This window comes from Corvus kubaryi, unplaced genomic scaffold (assembly GCF_017639235.1).
Source record: "Corvus kubaryi isolate FWS band 111438036 unplaced genomic scaffold, C.kubaryi_AGA036_p1.0 37386, whole genome shotgun sequence".
Taxonomy (NCBI): Eukaryota; Metazoa; Chordata; class Aves; order Passeriformes; family Corvidae; genus Corvus; species Corvus kubaryi.
In genome coordinates, this window is record NW_024581128.1 from 1,772,301 (window position 1) to 1,787,144 (window position 14,844).

The 14,844-nt window shown below is 49.8% G+C and overlaps 1 protein-coding gene across 4 annotated transcripts in view; it reads right to left on the reverse strand.

Annotated features, from left to right (window-relative positions):
• Window positions 1-5,326: 5,326 nt before the first annotated feature.
• SERTAD2 (SERTA domain containing 2) overlaps window positions 5,327-14,844 on the reverse strand; it is a 79,403-nt gene continuing 69,885 nt past the window's right edge. For all 4 annotated transcript variants that reach the window (XM_042036718.1, XM_042036716.1, XM_042036717.1 and 1 more), the window contains one exon: window positions 5,327-10,835. In XM_042036718.1, the coding sequence (XP_041892652.1) occupies window positions 9,887-10,831 (945 nt within the window). In that variant the 5' untranslated portion in view covers window positions 10,832-10,835 and the 3' untranslated portion in view covers window positions 5,327-9,886. The remainder of the gene's footprint in view (window positions 10,836-14,844) is intronic.

The following is a 14,844-nucleotide window of genomic DNA, read 5'->3' on the forward strand; positions in this document are numbered from 1 at the left end:
GGCTGCTCGGTGGCTGAGCCGGGAGGAAGGTCATGTCAGGAGCACAGGGCGTGGGAGGGGAGGCAGGAATGGGAGTTTCTGGCAGGAGGGAGCAAGCTGGGACTTGCCACCTTTCCAAGCTCATCCCCAGGGCCACATCGAAGAGTCATCCCTCCTGCCCAGCACGTTTCTCTCCCTTTTTTCCCCCCACTCCTTTGCCTGGGATGACACAGTCCTGGGTTCTCCTTGCTTTTGTGTGGGGTGCTCCAGACTGGTTGAACCAACTTGTAGTGGATGATTCACTGGGCACGTTTTGGCCCTCGCTTTGCTCCCGCAGTGTCTGGTTTTGGGGCCGTGCTGTGGCTGCTGTTCTGCATCGCTGCCCCTGCCACACACCAGGGGTGTACAAATCATCGTTGTGCTCCTCTCTGCGAGTAATTCTGGGTGTGCTAGTGATCCCTAACCCACTAAGTCAAGGCTTTTTAATAACCCAAATTGAGTGGCAGAGGTGATGGGGTGATTTAGTTGTTCTTTTTTTGGTTGCATCAGAGTTCTTTACTTGGGCTGGACAAAGGAAACCATCGAGAATTCAGTTTGTAGTGAGTAATAAGCTGTGAGACCGGTGAGGCCACATTGTGTTCGGGGAGTAATCTGTAGCACAAGAGGGATGGAGGGGGTGTTTTGAACTCTGCTTCGAAATTCTGCTCTGTTTGTTGCTGTTGCTGTGTGTCTGGGGGTGTCATCCAAACGGGGGTGTCATCCAAACGGGGGTGGCCTTGCTGCCACCATTGCATCTGCCAGAGCTGCCTCTGAGAGAGCAAAAAGAGCAAACTGCAGCTCAGCTCTTCCCCGGTCCCCCTGCCCTGTTTTTTTCCTGAATCCTTTTCCTTTCCAAGGTGGGAGCCGCCTGGCTCCCAGAGCAGCACAGTCCAGTTCTTCCTCCCCGGCTGCGAGTCAGAGTGCTCCGAGGTTCCTCAGCGGGAGGGGCTGCTCCGAGGAATGTGACGGTGCCGCCGCTGGAGCACAGCCAGCTCGGGGCTGTGCCCGTGGTGTCCCTGTGTCACAGCGGCCGAGGGCTGGAGACACAGCAGCTGCTGCGTGCGGACACTACATGGATCCAGAGGTAACCCTGAAAGGCTTTTCCCATCCTGGAGCTGAGCTGCTCCTCTCCTGACCCCCAATCCCCTCCTTGGATGAAAGCTCCACAGCTGGGACCAAGTCTTGCTGCTGGAGCTGGACTGCCTCTGGGCTGCACTGGCCAGCCCTTGTGTGGTTTTTGAGCATCCAATTGTACATATTTCCAATTGTACATATTTCCTCCTGTGACCTGGGTCCAGACCCTGCTCTCGCTTTCATCCAGTGAAAGCCAAAATCTGGCAGCTCAGCTCACCAGACCTTGCACCAACCCTGGTGTAACCTAAAGCTGTGTCCGCACAGCCACCGTAGGGAGGCAGGATGTTCTGGTGCTTTAAAAATGGAGTTACATTCAGGACAGATGTTCTCCAAATTGAGAATAGCTGCTCCTCATCCCTGGAGTTGGAGCGTTACCTCGAGGCTAGGGAAGACAGTGGCTGAGGTGACCCTCAGTCCCATTCAGGGTGGCAGAAGCAGCTTCTTTGCACTGCTGGCTGCGGCAAGAGGTGCAGGAGCAGAGGGCTGGGCTTTAAACTGGCCTGAAATGGAGCCCCCCTTCCATTCATGTCCTGAGCCAGCTGCCAGGCCTCACCTGAAAATGCTGCTACTAAACCAGTCAGGATTCAAAGCCCCCCTCATCCACAGCCCCTGGGTTTGTGGCCCCTCTGGATTTTCCCAGTGAGGTGTCCTACTTTCCCCCCCACATCCCTTAATTAAGGTTATACTAGGCAGATCTGCTTCACCAAGTTTTCCCACCAAACAGCAGGCAGGGGAAGAAATGCAGACCTCTTCATGTGACAATGCTGAAGGATTTAGGAGGAAGCCTTTGGTTGAACTAAGGTGCCACTTTGGCTGCCATGATATTAACCCCTGGCAGGCAGGAAAAAGTTGGTGGTAGGTGCCTTTTTCTGCCTTCAGGGCAGGAGGAAGGGGATTTTATCCCTCTGTGCCTCCCACCCCTGCAGACATCCCCCCAGGAAGGAGCAAGCTGGCCAAACTAGCTCTGCCAAAGGGTTGCAAGCCAGGCAGTAAAGTCCCTTTGAAGCAGCCCAAATAATCCCTCCTCCATGCAAACTGTAAGGCAGCATGCAAGGAAAGCAAGAGCGATGTTACCCTACCTCAGTATTGTCTTCTAGCAAGCTTCCAGGGGTTTGAGGCTTTTTTTTCCCTCTTTTTCCTCCCCCTCTCTAATAAATGCAGAGCTCAGCACAAGCACACAATCCACGTCATCCCTGCTCACACCAGGAAAGGAGCAAGTACTGAAGGCTCTAGGCCAAACTGTGTGAAGGAGAGAAAGCAAGGAGAGGAACAGGGTGAGGGGAAGGAAGCCCAGTGAACAGGGGGAAAAGGAGAGGAAACAGGAGAGGAAATACTCCAGGGAGAGTAGCATGAGGTGGGGAAGGCAGGACCAAGAGAATAGAAGGAAATCCTTGCAGAAATGGGCTATTTGAAAGCTGTTCCATCTGTGCCTTTCCCTGGCAGATGCTCTAGATCTGGAGATGTTTGGGGAGGAATCGGCTGGCTTTTGGGGACATGTTTGTTGGAAAAGGGAGAGGGAAGGAGGACTAAAAGGAAACCTCTCTGCCCCTGACCCCAGAGCACCTGACGTACCTGGAGTGCCGGAGGATGAGACGTGTGAGTCAGTAGGTGTGCCCAGCCCACTGCTACACACAGAGCCCCTGTGGCTGCTGCACATGAGGCCTCATGGCTCCTTCCCCCTCCCTGGCCACCTTGTTCTTTGGAGGAGAAGGAAGGGTGGGAGGGAAAACCCATGATCTTGCTGGCCTGCTGCCAGTTGCTAAGGCAGTTTCTTCAAAAGGGAGGGGAGCTGAGGAAGGAGGGAGCTGCCTGGAGAGGAGGCAGATGATGTACACTGGGACCAGGCACAGAGAGGAGCCTGCAGCCACCAGTGATGGAGGCAAACGTGACCCAGGGCTGAGTGGGAGCAGGGGGGAAGGAGCCCAGAGGAGAGGGGTGAGGTGGAAAGGGGCAGGGGGAGCCAGGAGAAGCAGCTCCTTGCACAGCTCAGCCATGGAGCCAGCATCCCAGCAGACCTGTCTCAGCTGATGGGTTTGCTGTGGTTCACAGCAGCTCTGCGAAGCGCTGCCTGTGGCAGGAGGGGATTTCATTCTCCAATGATTTTCCCTGCTGTGTTTCCTCTGGTGAGTACGAGATGTGTGTGGTCCAGGGAAGCTGGCTGTGCTGTGTGAGCAGGGCTCACTCCTGTTGCCAGTGCTGGTGGAACACGTGTCCCACACGGATGTGCAGGTCGGAGGCAGGGAGCGTTACCCCTCCCGGGTGAGGCCACCAGCAGCAGCGTGGTGCACAAGGGCGCCTTTTGCTGTCCCCTCCTTGTGTGCTGTGTTCGGGTGTCTTTCTGCCTACACAGCATATACTTGAGCAAAGCTGGTGGCTGCCTGGCCCCAGCTCCCTCATCTTCCAGTTCCTCAGGCCCCGAGAGGAGCTTAGTGTGGCTCTTACTTGCCATGGAGTTGCTGCCCTGACTCGTGGTGATATGGAGCAGCTGTAGAGCTGAATGCAGACCTGGGCCATTGCTGCTGGAAACAAGCCACTGCCCAGTGCTGTGGTGCCTCCTCAGCCTGGAAACCCCACTCCTGGGGCACAGTGGCACCACCCGAGGGAGGGAGGGAGGGACTGTCCTTCGGTCCCCAGGGTACCCCAGAGTCCTGTCATGTCGAGAGACAAGGTACATGCCTCACTCCCCCGGTGTGGTGTTGGCGTGAGATACCTCGGACTTGAACTCATCCAGCCTGCGCCGAAGTCCAGCCTGCTTCCCGCTTCCTCCTGCTCCCTGCTCAGCGGGCTCAGAGCAAGGGTTGCTTGTGCACAAATGCCTGGAGCTGCCCTCTGGTCGGGGCACACACTGCAGGGAGATGCAGCTCCCCGCAGGGGTACCCCATCCTAAAAGCCCAGAGCAATGGTTTGCCCTCGCTGAGGTGGAAAGGTGGAGGGTTGGAGTGGGTGGGAAGCTGTTCACCTCAGGAGGGGGGAAAGCTGCGCTCTGTGCAAGGCCCTGTGTTCTGCGCTGGAGGCAGCAGCTCTCACTGACAAGGCACAACTGAGGAAATAAGCTCTTGAAAGGTAGGTGGCAACAAGACCGAGGCAGCTTCGGGAGTGCAACAGCGGCATCTCGGCCGGCCCTGCCTCGGGTCAGTGCACCAGCACCCGGCCATGTCCGTACGGGAGCTGATCCCGTCGGGGCCGCGGGGCCTGGGTGGGAGCCGAGCCCCCGGGGAAGGGTTCGCGCCGTAGCCCCGGCTGCGCTTCACCCCTGCGAGCGCAGCGCCTGCTGAGCAGACAGAAATTCAATCCCCAGGCCGGCTTCAATTCTCCCACTTCTCCTTTCTTTGCGTTTCTCGCGCCCCGTGTCCCCGCAGCCATTTGTCCCCGGGCGGCAGCTGGTGCAGGGCCCGCGGGCGCTGCGCCGTAACACGAGCCCGCTCCCTGCGGCCGGGATGCTGCGTGCGGCACGTCGGGACGGGGACAACTTGCTGCTTCTCCCTCTGGCTCTTGGTTCGCTGGGAATCCAAAATGGAGCAGTCGTGCCCCTGTGGGTGTGGGAGGCCGGGCGAGGCGTGCGCGGGGGTGACTCATGTGCTGAGCACCGCAGCCGGGGCCAGCCCGGGGCGCTCCGGGGCTGACAGGCACGGCCACAAAGGGCTCCAGCTAAAGGCAGGGCCGAGATCTCCCTCCTGGCTGGCCCTGAAAGCAAACACCAGGCACCTGGAGGAGTGGGGAGGGGAAGAGGGCACTGATAAATGAAACGGTGGATTAAGGTATCAGGTGTTTCCTGCTGGGATTTAATGCCCCGAAGGACAGCGCATTCCGTGTATTAGAAGCGGGCAGGTCCCGCTCCGGGCCGGCCCGGCTGCTCCCTGGGAAGCCGCTCACAGCCGGCTCAGAGCTGCAGCTCCCTCAGAGCAGAGCCGAACATCTCTCGGCACACGCAGCCCAGGAACGGCCACCGCGGGCACCTCTCTGTGCTGGGGAGGACAAAAGCCTCACAGCAGGAACACGCCTCGCACAAGGCGAGGTTTCTCTTGTTCTGTCAGGTGGAGTGGGGTCAGACCGGGCTGTCCCTCCCCTGTCCCTTGCCACCTCCCGCGGGCGAACCACACCCCCTCCTGCAGCCCTCATGGGGTCGTTTTTCCCCGACTGCCCTCTTTCGTGAAGGGAAAGAACAAAGCCAGAATTTATTTTAATTGTTTATTGTATAATATAAAACTACAAAAGTAAGACTGCTCATTTCCATGTACATTTGTCCAATTGTTTTTTGATTACAGCCCATACCTACATATGAATACAGTAATCTGGTTTCAGATGTCTGTAATATTGCATAGAAAAGGCACAGCTCTAAGGTCTGTGGGAGGGGAAGGGGAAATACAGCCTTTTTTCTTTTTTTTTCTTTTTTTTCTCTTTTTTTTTTTTTTTTTTTGACAATAACAAGCCCTGTTCAAACAACCATGCACTGAACATGTCACACTATTTACACCTTTTCCAGAATCTTGGCCTTTGCAGGCACTAGTATGGAATACGTTCAGAACTAGATAGGAGTTGAGGTTGGGATTTTATCTGCAATTTGTGTTTTTAAAGAGGTTCCAGAACTTGCATTAGGCTTATTTTCAGAAAAAGAAAAAAGTGCTTAAAAAAGAACTAATTTTTTTAAAATGTTCAGTCTCATTAATGAATAGAATATTGAAAGCAACTTGCACAGAAGCAGGATACCGAAACCTGACTGGGAGGGGTTGGGTGTGGGGGCAGAAAAAAAAAGAACAAAACCAAAGCAAAAGAAACCCTGTAACAAGAACAAAAAGTTCAAAACATGCCAGAATGAATTAAACCATTTCTCAGACAGGACCCATTGCGATTTACTCAATTTAATGATAATAAAGTGTAAACTTTGGATTCAGAATTATCAGTTTTAAACAACCCAGACTCTTGCCACACAGCATTGAGGAAAAACCGAATTACCTTGCACGAGGTCCGAGTTTCTCCCGACAGTGATGGCTTCGGACGGTGCCTCGCTGTGTCGCTGTCCCAGCTGGCTGCAGGCGGTGCCCGATGGGTGCCCGGCCAGACGGCGCTGCCACCCCGCTCTCTTTTGAGGGACGTTCCCCTCCCTTCGCTCCCAGGGCTGTGGGGTCCCGCTGGACTCCGGAGGGACTGTGGAGCCCAGGATTGGCTGCTCGGACACAGAGCCGGGGGCTTGGGCTGCACGGGGCGGTCGGGAGCTTGTGCCCAGCCCTACCGCCGCGCAGGGACGTGGTGTCAGCTCTGGCACAGCTCCTGGGGCCGGAGGGAACATCCTGCCCCCTTCTATGGGCATCCAGCCCCAGGGGTTTCTGCTGGGCCTCCCATGGGTGTTTAAAAACAAGGAAAAAATAATCTTTTCTAAACCTTTCCCAGGCCAGCTTGATGGAGATGATTGCATTTGCTCCTGCCTTCGGTGGCAGATTCCAGTAGCGTGCCAAGAAGCCAGTGGGGATAGGAGCCTGATTAGGACTAATTTTGAACATAAACCTGTCCCTCCTCCATACCTTTTTTTGCATATTTCAAACAACCAGACCCATATTAGAAAAAGAGTGTAGGGAAAAAATAATCCTGTGATCCATGCATATCCTGACTGGAACTCAATTCATTCTTTCTGAATCTGGCTCCCATACCCTTTTTCATACAGATTTACATTCCTACAAGAGGATACATTCCTACCATACATTCTGTACATGTTACAATCCAGATGTTGTTAGCTTCACAATAAAATAAATATATTTACAGAAGAAAAAAAAAAAGAATAAATAATTTATGAAAAAAAATCACTTCAAATCCAAAGCTCTCTTATTCTGCTCCCATCTTGTCACTTCATTGCACGTTAATGTTCAAATCTCGATCCCTGGTGTAGGTCTCAGAGAAATTCCATGCATGGCTGCTGTTGGGACCACAGCACAGGCCCAGCTAGAGACAGTCAGTGACTGTGCAGGGGGAAAGCCACAGCTCAGCCCTTCCAACACCAGCCTTCCCAACCTTCTGCTGAGTCCCATAAGTCAAGTATGGTTTTGTCCTATGGGATTCCTGTAAGGATTCTGCCACAGGACATGCACTTCAGCACCAAGGAGCCACGGACACCACCCAAGTGGCAAAGTGGATTTAGAGCTTGGCTCCTGCTCTCTGGATACAAAAGCTTCAACTGACCCCACTTAACAGCACCGGTCTCTGAAAAGGGCACTGATGGGAGCTTTTGCCTAGCAGGTGGTATTTGTGTAATTACATAAGTAATCCCAAAAAACAGGCAGCTCCAGTGTCCTGCAAATCAGTTTTTGACCATGGTAAGGGGCAAGTGCCTACCACGTTCCCGTGTGAGCCTGGTGCTGTTACAGGTTTGTGCAGGATGTGTTCCCAGGTGCTCGAGGTGCAGGGTCAGGCAGGGCTGTGGGTTCTCCTGAAAGGGCCGAGGATTGCTGTGGAACAAGGGCTGGGTGGGAGCTGGAGCTGCCCCCTCCTCCCCACCCTCCCTTTCCCTGGTCCCTAAAGCTACACTTGGTCAATAGTTTTCTGTTTGAAGCAATAACTTCCTTTCTCTTTAGTCTGTGTAATGACTGCAAATCCATCAGCATCCCAGTGCTTCACAGCTTGGGAAAAAGAGGAAAGCAAACCCACCCCCCTGGGCCAGTGCCCCCCTCCTCCTCCAGCCCTGTCTCTCCCTGGCAGATGAATTGGGAGCCAGAAGCGCCTTTCGCAGCTGTACATGATGCATTTCATTTCGATTAGGAGTTCCTTCATTGCAAAAATGTATTTGCTCTCATCCTGTGTCTGTGTGCATATCTATGTTACATCTATCTATATACTAATAAATATATATGGCCTGTTTTAAAGTGCCAATTTATAAAAAGCCGCCTCCTTAAAAGGCAGGCAAGACCCAATTTCATCCATGACAAGAAGGGAGCAGAACTGACTGAATATTGCCAAATGACATAAAACATAATTTAAAATTTCTTAAATAAATATAAAAGTTATTCCTAAAGAAGCCATAGGCATGTCAACAATATAGGTTGTAACCGGCACTCGACAACTAAAGTACCATTGGAAAACTAAAATGCCACAGCAACTTCAGCAATAGGCATGATACATTGCAAACATTTTTTTCTTTTTAAATTAAATGTACACCACAATGAACTTAGAAAAAAAAAAAAGCTATTGGTGCAGTAAGAAGACTTCTCAGGTGTCACGGGGGAGGGGACCATGCATAGAAAGCTGTGTCTGTATACTCCTTGTAAAACGGGTCTATAAAGTGTAAAGCAGGTAACACAGTTGATACAAGAACCCAACTCTATACGAGATGCCAAGTGATGTCACACGACTGGCTCCAGTTTCGACAGCAATGGATATTAAAGCGAGTCCATCCAGTGCAGGTACGAGATGAGCTTCACTGCAGTAATACTGAAGTTGCCTTTTTCAGCACTTAGCACAGTGAGGTGGGAGAGGGAAGGAGAAATGCTCCAAGAAAGGGCGAGCGGACGCTCCCAGCCCCACTCTCTGCCCGCGCCCGTCAGTCAGGGAGGTGCCACGGGAGGCTCTCGGTGGGCTCTGGGCACAGTCGCTCCCCCTCACACCATTCCCAGGAGCTCCGGGTGAGGAGGTGCCGATCTCCGCCGGGTTAAGGCTCCACGTCAGGCGGGATGCGGGCCTGGGGACAGCACCCGGCCCTGGGGTGGGAGCTGCGGCCATGGCAGCGCTCAGGACCTCTGGGGGGGAAGTTCCACAACTGTTTCCTGCCAACTGCTTCACATACGTGTTGGAAAAGGACATGGCTCTAAGTTTCAGGAATCACAGTAGTGCGCAGTGGGTACAGCAGGGAGCAAACACTTGTGAAACTCCGACAGAAGCAGCTCCCAGCCCTTTCTTAAAGCACTTTTTTTTTTGTTTGCATTCAGGGAAACCGACTGCAGGCTTATTTGATCCAATTTTCTCTTTGCACCATACACATATAAAACATTACAACTCTGTATAAAAGTACAAGTGGTTCTTGTACATCTGAATTATGCAGGAACTATGTGAGCAAATCCTATCAAAATAGCTATTTTTTTGTGTGTATAAACAGCATTTGTTTTTAGAAAAAACAATATCATAAACTGCAGAATCTGTACAAAAATATAAAATAAATTTGGGCAGCAGTTTCTAAACAGCCATGTAAATGCAACACTTAAAGAGGAGCAGGTTAATGCCTCCAAAAGGCTGAATTGCTAAAGTCAACCTATACAGGGCTAAAATGGTATTGAGATTATCTAAATAATAAAATTTTTTACCTCTTGCAATAAAACTTATAGAAAAAATAGACAAGTATGCACATGCAATTTACAGCTTTCCCCAACATAATCCTTGTGCTTAGCTTTTACCTTTTTTTTTTCCTTTTTTTTCTTTTTTTTTTTTTTGTAATAACATAACATTGTCTACAATACATATTCTTTCCTATACCAGGATATTCGGTCTTCCTTGAGGAACCACTTTAAAAAAAATACATTAGAAGTGGTCATACATGGATGAAGGCACTCCAAACTCTGCTCGAAGCAAAAACTAGTGTGATCCTTTTCTTTTCAAAAAAGGCAAGCAAGGATGCATGCACAGTGCTGTGAATCGGGGCTGGGAGGGACTATGGAAATACTACCAAGTGTATATACTGGTACTTAAAATCAAAAAAAAAAAAAAACAACCAAAAAAAAACCTAACAGAAAAAAAAGTTGCTATATTTTCTACTATTTTAAGACCCAACAAGCACCTCCATGATGTGATCCAGTTCTGTGAGATCCATTTTGAAAGGCTGATTTGGAGTTACTGGTTGACTGCTGTACGGAGCAAGAGTTTTTAGGAGCTCATCTGCTGAGACAGGAGCCATTTTTGAGGCAGCCCCCGTGGCAGACGTGCAGGGGTCAAAATCATACATGGACGTATCAATGTCAGCGAACAGAATGTCATCCAGGGTCAAGTCTGTGAGGAAACCTGTGGAAGCTGTTATCTCAAAGTTGCCAGGCAGGGGGTCCATGAGTTTGGATTCAGCCGTTCTGCTCTCCGGGAGGCCCTCGGGCTTGTGAATGTTGGACTCGCTGGGCTGGGCTTTAGAGTCGTCGGCTGCTGATTCGGCTGCTACTGCCTCTGCGGAGGTAGGTGCTGGACAAAGCTCCTCGATTTCGTCCAAGGCTGAGGAGAAGCTGTCCTTTACTGGTTGGAGAGCAGGAGGTGGTGGCTTCGTCGGACCATCGTGCTGGACAGCCGGGGAAGTGCAAAAAGTGTCGTCCTCGAGCAAAGAGGCTGGGGTGAGGCAGGACTCCAGGGGCATAGTGCTTACGAAGTCGGTGGGGAGCAGGGGCGGCGAGGCCAGGTGGCTGAACGCCGGCTGCGCCTCGCGGAAGTTGTCGCTGAGAGGGTCGGCAGGCTGCGAAGCGGCCACAAACATGGGCCTCAAGCTGCCTTCTTGTTTGAGTTCTTCCTGGATTCGCCTCAACATGTTGTTAATTAAAACTGTCTTTTGCAAGCTTGGCTCGGTTAATGGCCTGTGGTTATAAAGTTTCATAAGGGAAATGTTGAAGATAGTCTGACGCTGTAAGGTGTAAGACACCTTAGAGGGACCGTCAGTGGGAGACACCACTTTGCCTTCCAACCCATCTTCATGCTCGTCAAACTTCCGCTTTCCTCCTTTCCCCAACATATATCTGCAAGGGAAGAGAGGAGACTGATGAAGACAGTAAAGCAAGTGCACATCTGTCCCCATCAATAACTCGGTCTTGGCCCACAGCAGCCGGATGAGCAAGCAGCAGCCACCTTAATACCAGGGCTCTGGTCCATCCGTGTTTAGGCATGGCTGTGCTGGTAAATTCCAAGCAGGAATTCAAACAGCATCTATAATACTCGAGATCTTGCGTGCTTGGCAGCAGATTTCCTCTTCCTTACGTTAAGCAAACACCTGTCCATAGGTGCACAAGCCACAGGCACTGTACTGAACATTTCCTTACATTCCCTGACTGAGGCAGTGCTATGCCTGGGAATACAAATGTAAAGCACCAAGGTTCTCAGAATGAATTTCCTCTTCTATTCAAAAGCGTGTTCACGGGGGAAGGGAAGCAAGGCTCAAGCAATTGTGTGTTGAGAGAAACTTCCCCAGTGAGGTTGGGAGATCCAGCACTTTGGTACACCAGGATATACATATACAGGTTTATTTAGTGATTGCCTAAGGGCTGAACTACCAGAGCAGGAAATGCAATTATTACACTCAGAATTAGATAAATTACAGATGAAGAAGATCTGTCAAGTCTTTTAGTCTAATCCCCAAGACCACTCTCTGCACTACACTCTGCTGCTGGTCAGAGGGCAGATTTTGAAGGAAACAAAGGGGATTTTACCAAACTTGCCCTGCATTATAGATAATTTCTGAGCTAAGATTAAGTAGGGCAGTTCAATCCCCAGTGCCCAGTGAAACATCTCTTCCAGGATGTTTCAGAGCGCCTGGAAATGCTCCTCTACACAGCACAGTCCCAACTTCATTTTGTCACCATTATTTTTGTGACACAAAGATCCCCCCAAATGCAGAGGAATGAAGGAATCGCTGTGCTGTGACAGTAGCACGACCTAACATTATGCTCTCTCATTTTCCCAGGTAGAGTGGTGAGGTGCTGGAGCTCTAACCCACTCACTCTTTTAATAGCATCACAAGCAGCTCCCTGTTCATTCCTGCATCCCTCCCTCTGTTTAACAAATTCTTCTGGCATGAAGAATTCTTCCTTGTTTAAAGGAAAAAAAAAAAAAAAAGTGGAAGAGGCTTTCTAGCCACGGCTATCCAGAAAGAAGTTGCAACAGCTGTACAGATTTTTACCCCAGACCTGACCCTTCTCATATTATGCAGCTATCATGTGGGAGACAAAATCTGCCTTCCTTATTTAAGTACAATTCCCAATCTTCCCAGTGGGATTAGTGCCTGCAAAATGACTGCACTAGGCAGGTCTAACACAGTCTAATGGTCGCACACCAGTTCTGCAGACAGACAACGTAGTTAAACATCCCCAAAACACGACCGACAAACATTTAAGAGCAAAGAGTCCCTTGGAAAGCAGAAGAGGGGGCAAAAAAAGTCAGGGTTTCAGTGCTAGAAGAGCTTCAGAAAGCATTTGCTGCGTGGTAAATCCAAAACCAGATTGGATGAAGTGAGCCACTTCTGGTTAAAAGTAAGTCCCAAATCCAGATAATTTTCTAGCATATTATGCAATTAAAAAAAGAAAGGCGGGGGGAGGGAGCAGGCTAAGCAGAGCTGAGGAACAGGTAGGCTGCCATCCAAGCTCCTTGGCCAGCTACCAGCGATTCCCGCGCCTGGAATCTTGGGTGAACAAGACCTCTGAAATTTAGCACTGCTGCTGCAGTCTGGTTTTTCTCTGCTCCCTAGTGTCACTTCCATGGACTACTCCTGAGCTGTGCACATGGGTTTGGGGTGCGAGCAGGGGGGCTTTGCTGTTCCAATGTTCACGGTAGACACATTTCCTTTCACTTCAGACAGATAAGAGCAAGAAAGGGAGGATCGGGCTAGCAAGAACTAAAAACCCTGCCCAATTCCAGCATGTTTTTAACGCAGCGAGGGGTTAGGAGGAGACTTAGCAGTCTTCCATCCCTTCCTGCTATCTCCTCCCCCTGAAAAAAGACTCTGTCCTAAAGACATACCAGTGGCTCCTTCCACAATGCTCTATTTAAAGAAGACATTTTTAAATGGCTTGGGGACTAGAAGAGTTTGAAGTTTGTCAGCCTCTGCCAGGAATGTATAAAAACATTCACTGCACAAAGCAAACCTTTTCCCCCATGATAAAGAAAACAGCCCAGGCTCCATTCCCTGTGCTCAGTTATTCATTATTGCCAGGTGATGCTGCCAAGCATTTCAAACAAACCCAATCGAGCCCATTTCCACCCAAGATTGAGGTGCTGGTAGCGAGCACATTTTTCAAGCTGATCAGTAAGAACTATGGGATCATCACTAAGTAAATACTACAATAACCTCACTACGTCATTTTCCAGGAAGCTCAGAGATGATTCAAGGTTTCCTGTATATGTGACTGTCAAGCTTTCGCATCTCACTCCATCTTCATGTAGCTTGATTCAGAGCTTGCCCTTTTAAAAGATAAAATAGATCAGGCAACTCCCAGTCTCACCTACTAGCTTTTCAGCACAACTTTCAGTTTCCTTTTTCCTCACTCACACTCTCTGAAGAGGGTTTAACCCCTAAAGCACCAAAGCAGGATGTCAGCCTAAGCATGGGGGTTTTATTCCACCAGGGAGGAGGCTCAAACGAGCACCGCTAGACTCTCAGCTTTATAAAGTTTTATTTTATTCCCTTCTCCTCTGGCATGCAAATGGGAATCATAAAGAATGTTTTCCTCCAGTTTCCATAAATCACTTTACTCATGCAAGTGAAGCAAGGAGGTGATACCTTTTTAGACCAACTCATAGAGTTGATAAAACCATACATGCTTGGGGGCTTGCAAGTCTTTCTCTGGTTCTCCATAAAGGAATTTCATAGTTTCTGACCACCAAAGCTTAAGACAATGTTGCCTGCTTGTTCTTTACAGTTCAAGTCACCTATTCCCTCCTTCAATCAACCAGTTTCATGCCAGCTTTAAAGAGATCAGTGTTGTACGTCTTAAGATACTGAATAACATTTAAAAAAAGGACACTGTACAATACCAGCACTTGATCTGAACCAGTTCTGTTCATCTCAAAAACTTTCTTCCTAACCTTTCCAAGCAAAGCTCCTGCTGGGAAAGTGAAAATACCAAACTTAAAAGATCAGTTTGACCAAAGCAGTACAAAATGAGATAAACCTGCACCATTCCAGGTGTCAAAAGAGAGCTGTCCAACCAAGTCATACAGCTGTGACAGGGGCAGCCAGACAACACCCACCCACCCAAATGCTGCACTGGACAGGCAGAGAGAAAAGGGTCATGTTCATGGAGGGTCTTTCACGCATCTATTTTGGCTGAGCAGCAACCTCAGCCAGTTGTATTTCTGCTGCATTTTCACCTCTTTGCTAAACGTAATTTTGAGGCCGGGTGTCAGGAGTTGAGACTGGACGTCGTTTTGTTGCTGCTGTTGTTGTTGTAATAAAGGGTGTTGCAGGGTTTTGGTCTGCAAGTGAGTTTTCAATGTTTCTTAGGTATGTGAAACCAGAAAGCTGAAGAAAGACAATGGAAAAGCTGCATTTATCTGGGGATTGGGGTAGGGGGAGTTACTTGGAGATCTTCCCCAATATTATCTACCAGTTGGCTCCAGCTCTGGAAGACCCAGAACCAAAAGCTAAACCACTGTTGCTGAGAAAGATTCAACTTGCTTTTTTGCCCATTTAGGGTGATTGCACGCGCCTCAGCGCCAGAGAAACCCTAGCATTGTTTGGGAGTTGTCTTTTCTTAATTGAAAAACAAAAGTAGTATATTTTTTTCCTCATTTGTGTGTCATTTAGCTTCCTTTTATTGGCTCTTCATGCTCTTCAGACAGAGCTGGAAAAAAAATGCAGTTGGGGCTCAGTAGAAGAGATAATCAGCCTGGAGCGGATGGTTCTCCAGAGTGAACCCTCATCGATTAAACACAGAAGAGCTTGTGCAATGCCTGTGTCTCTGAGCCCACTTAGTGACGAATCCTTTGCTCTCTGGAGGACAGAGGTATGTGCACATTGTGAGAGGAGCACTGTGT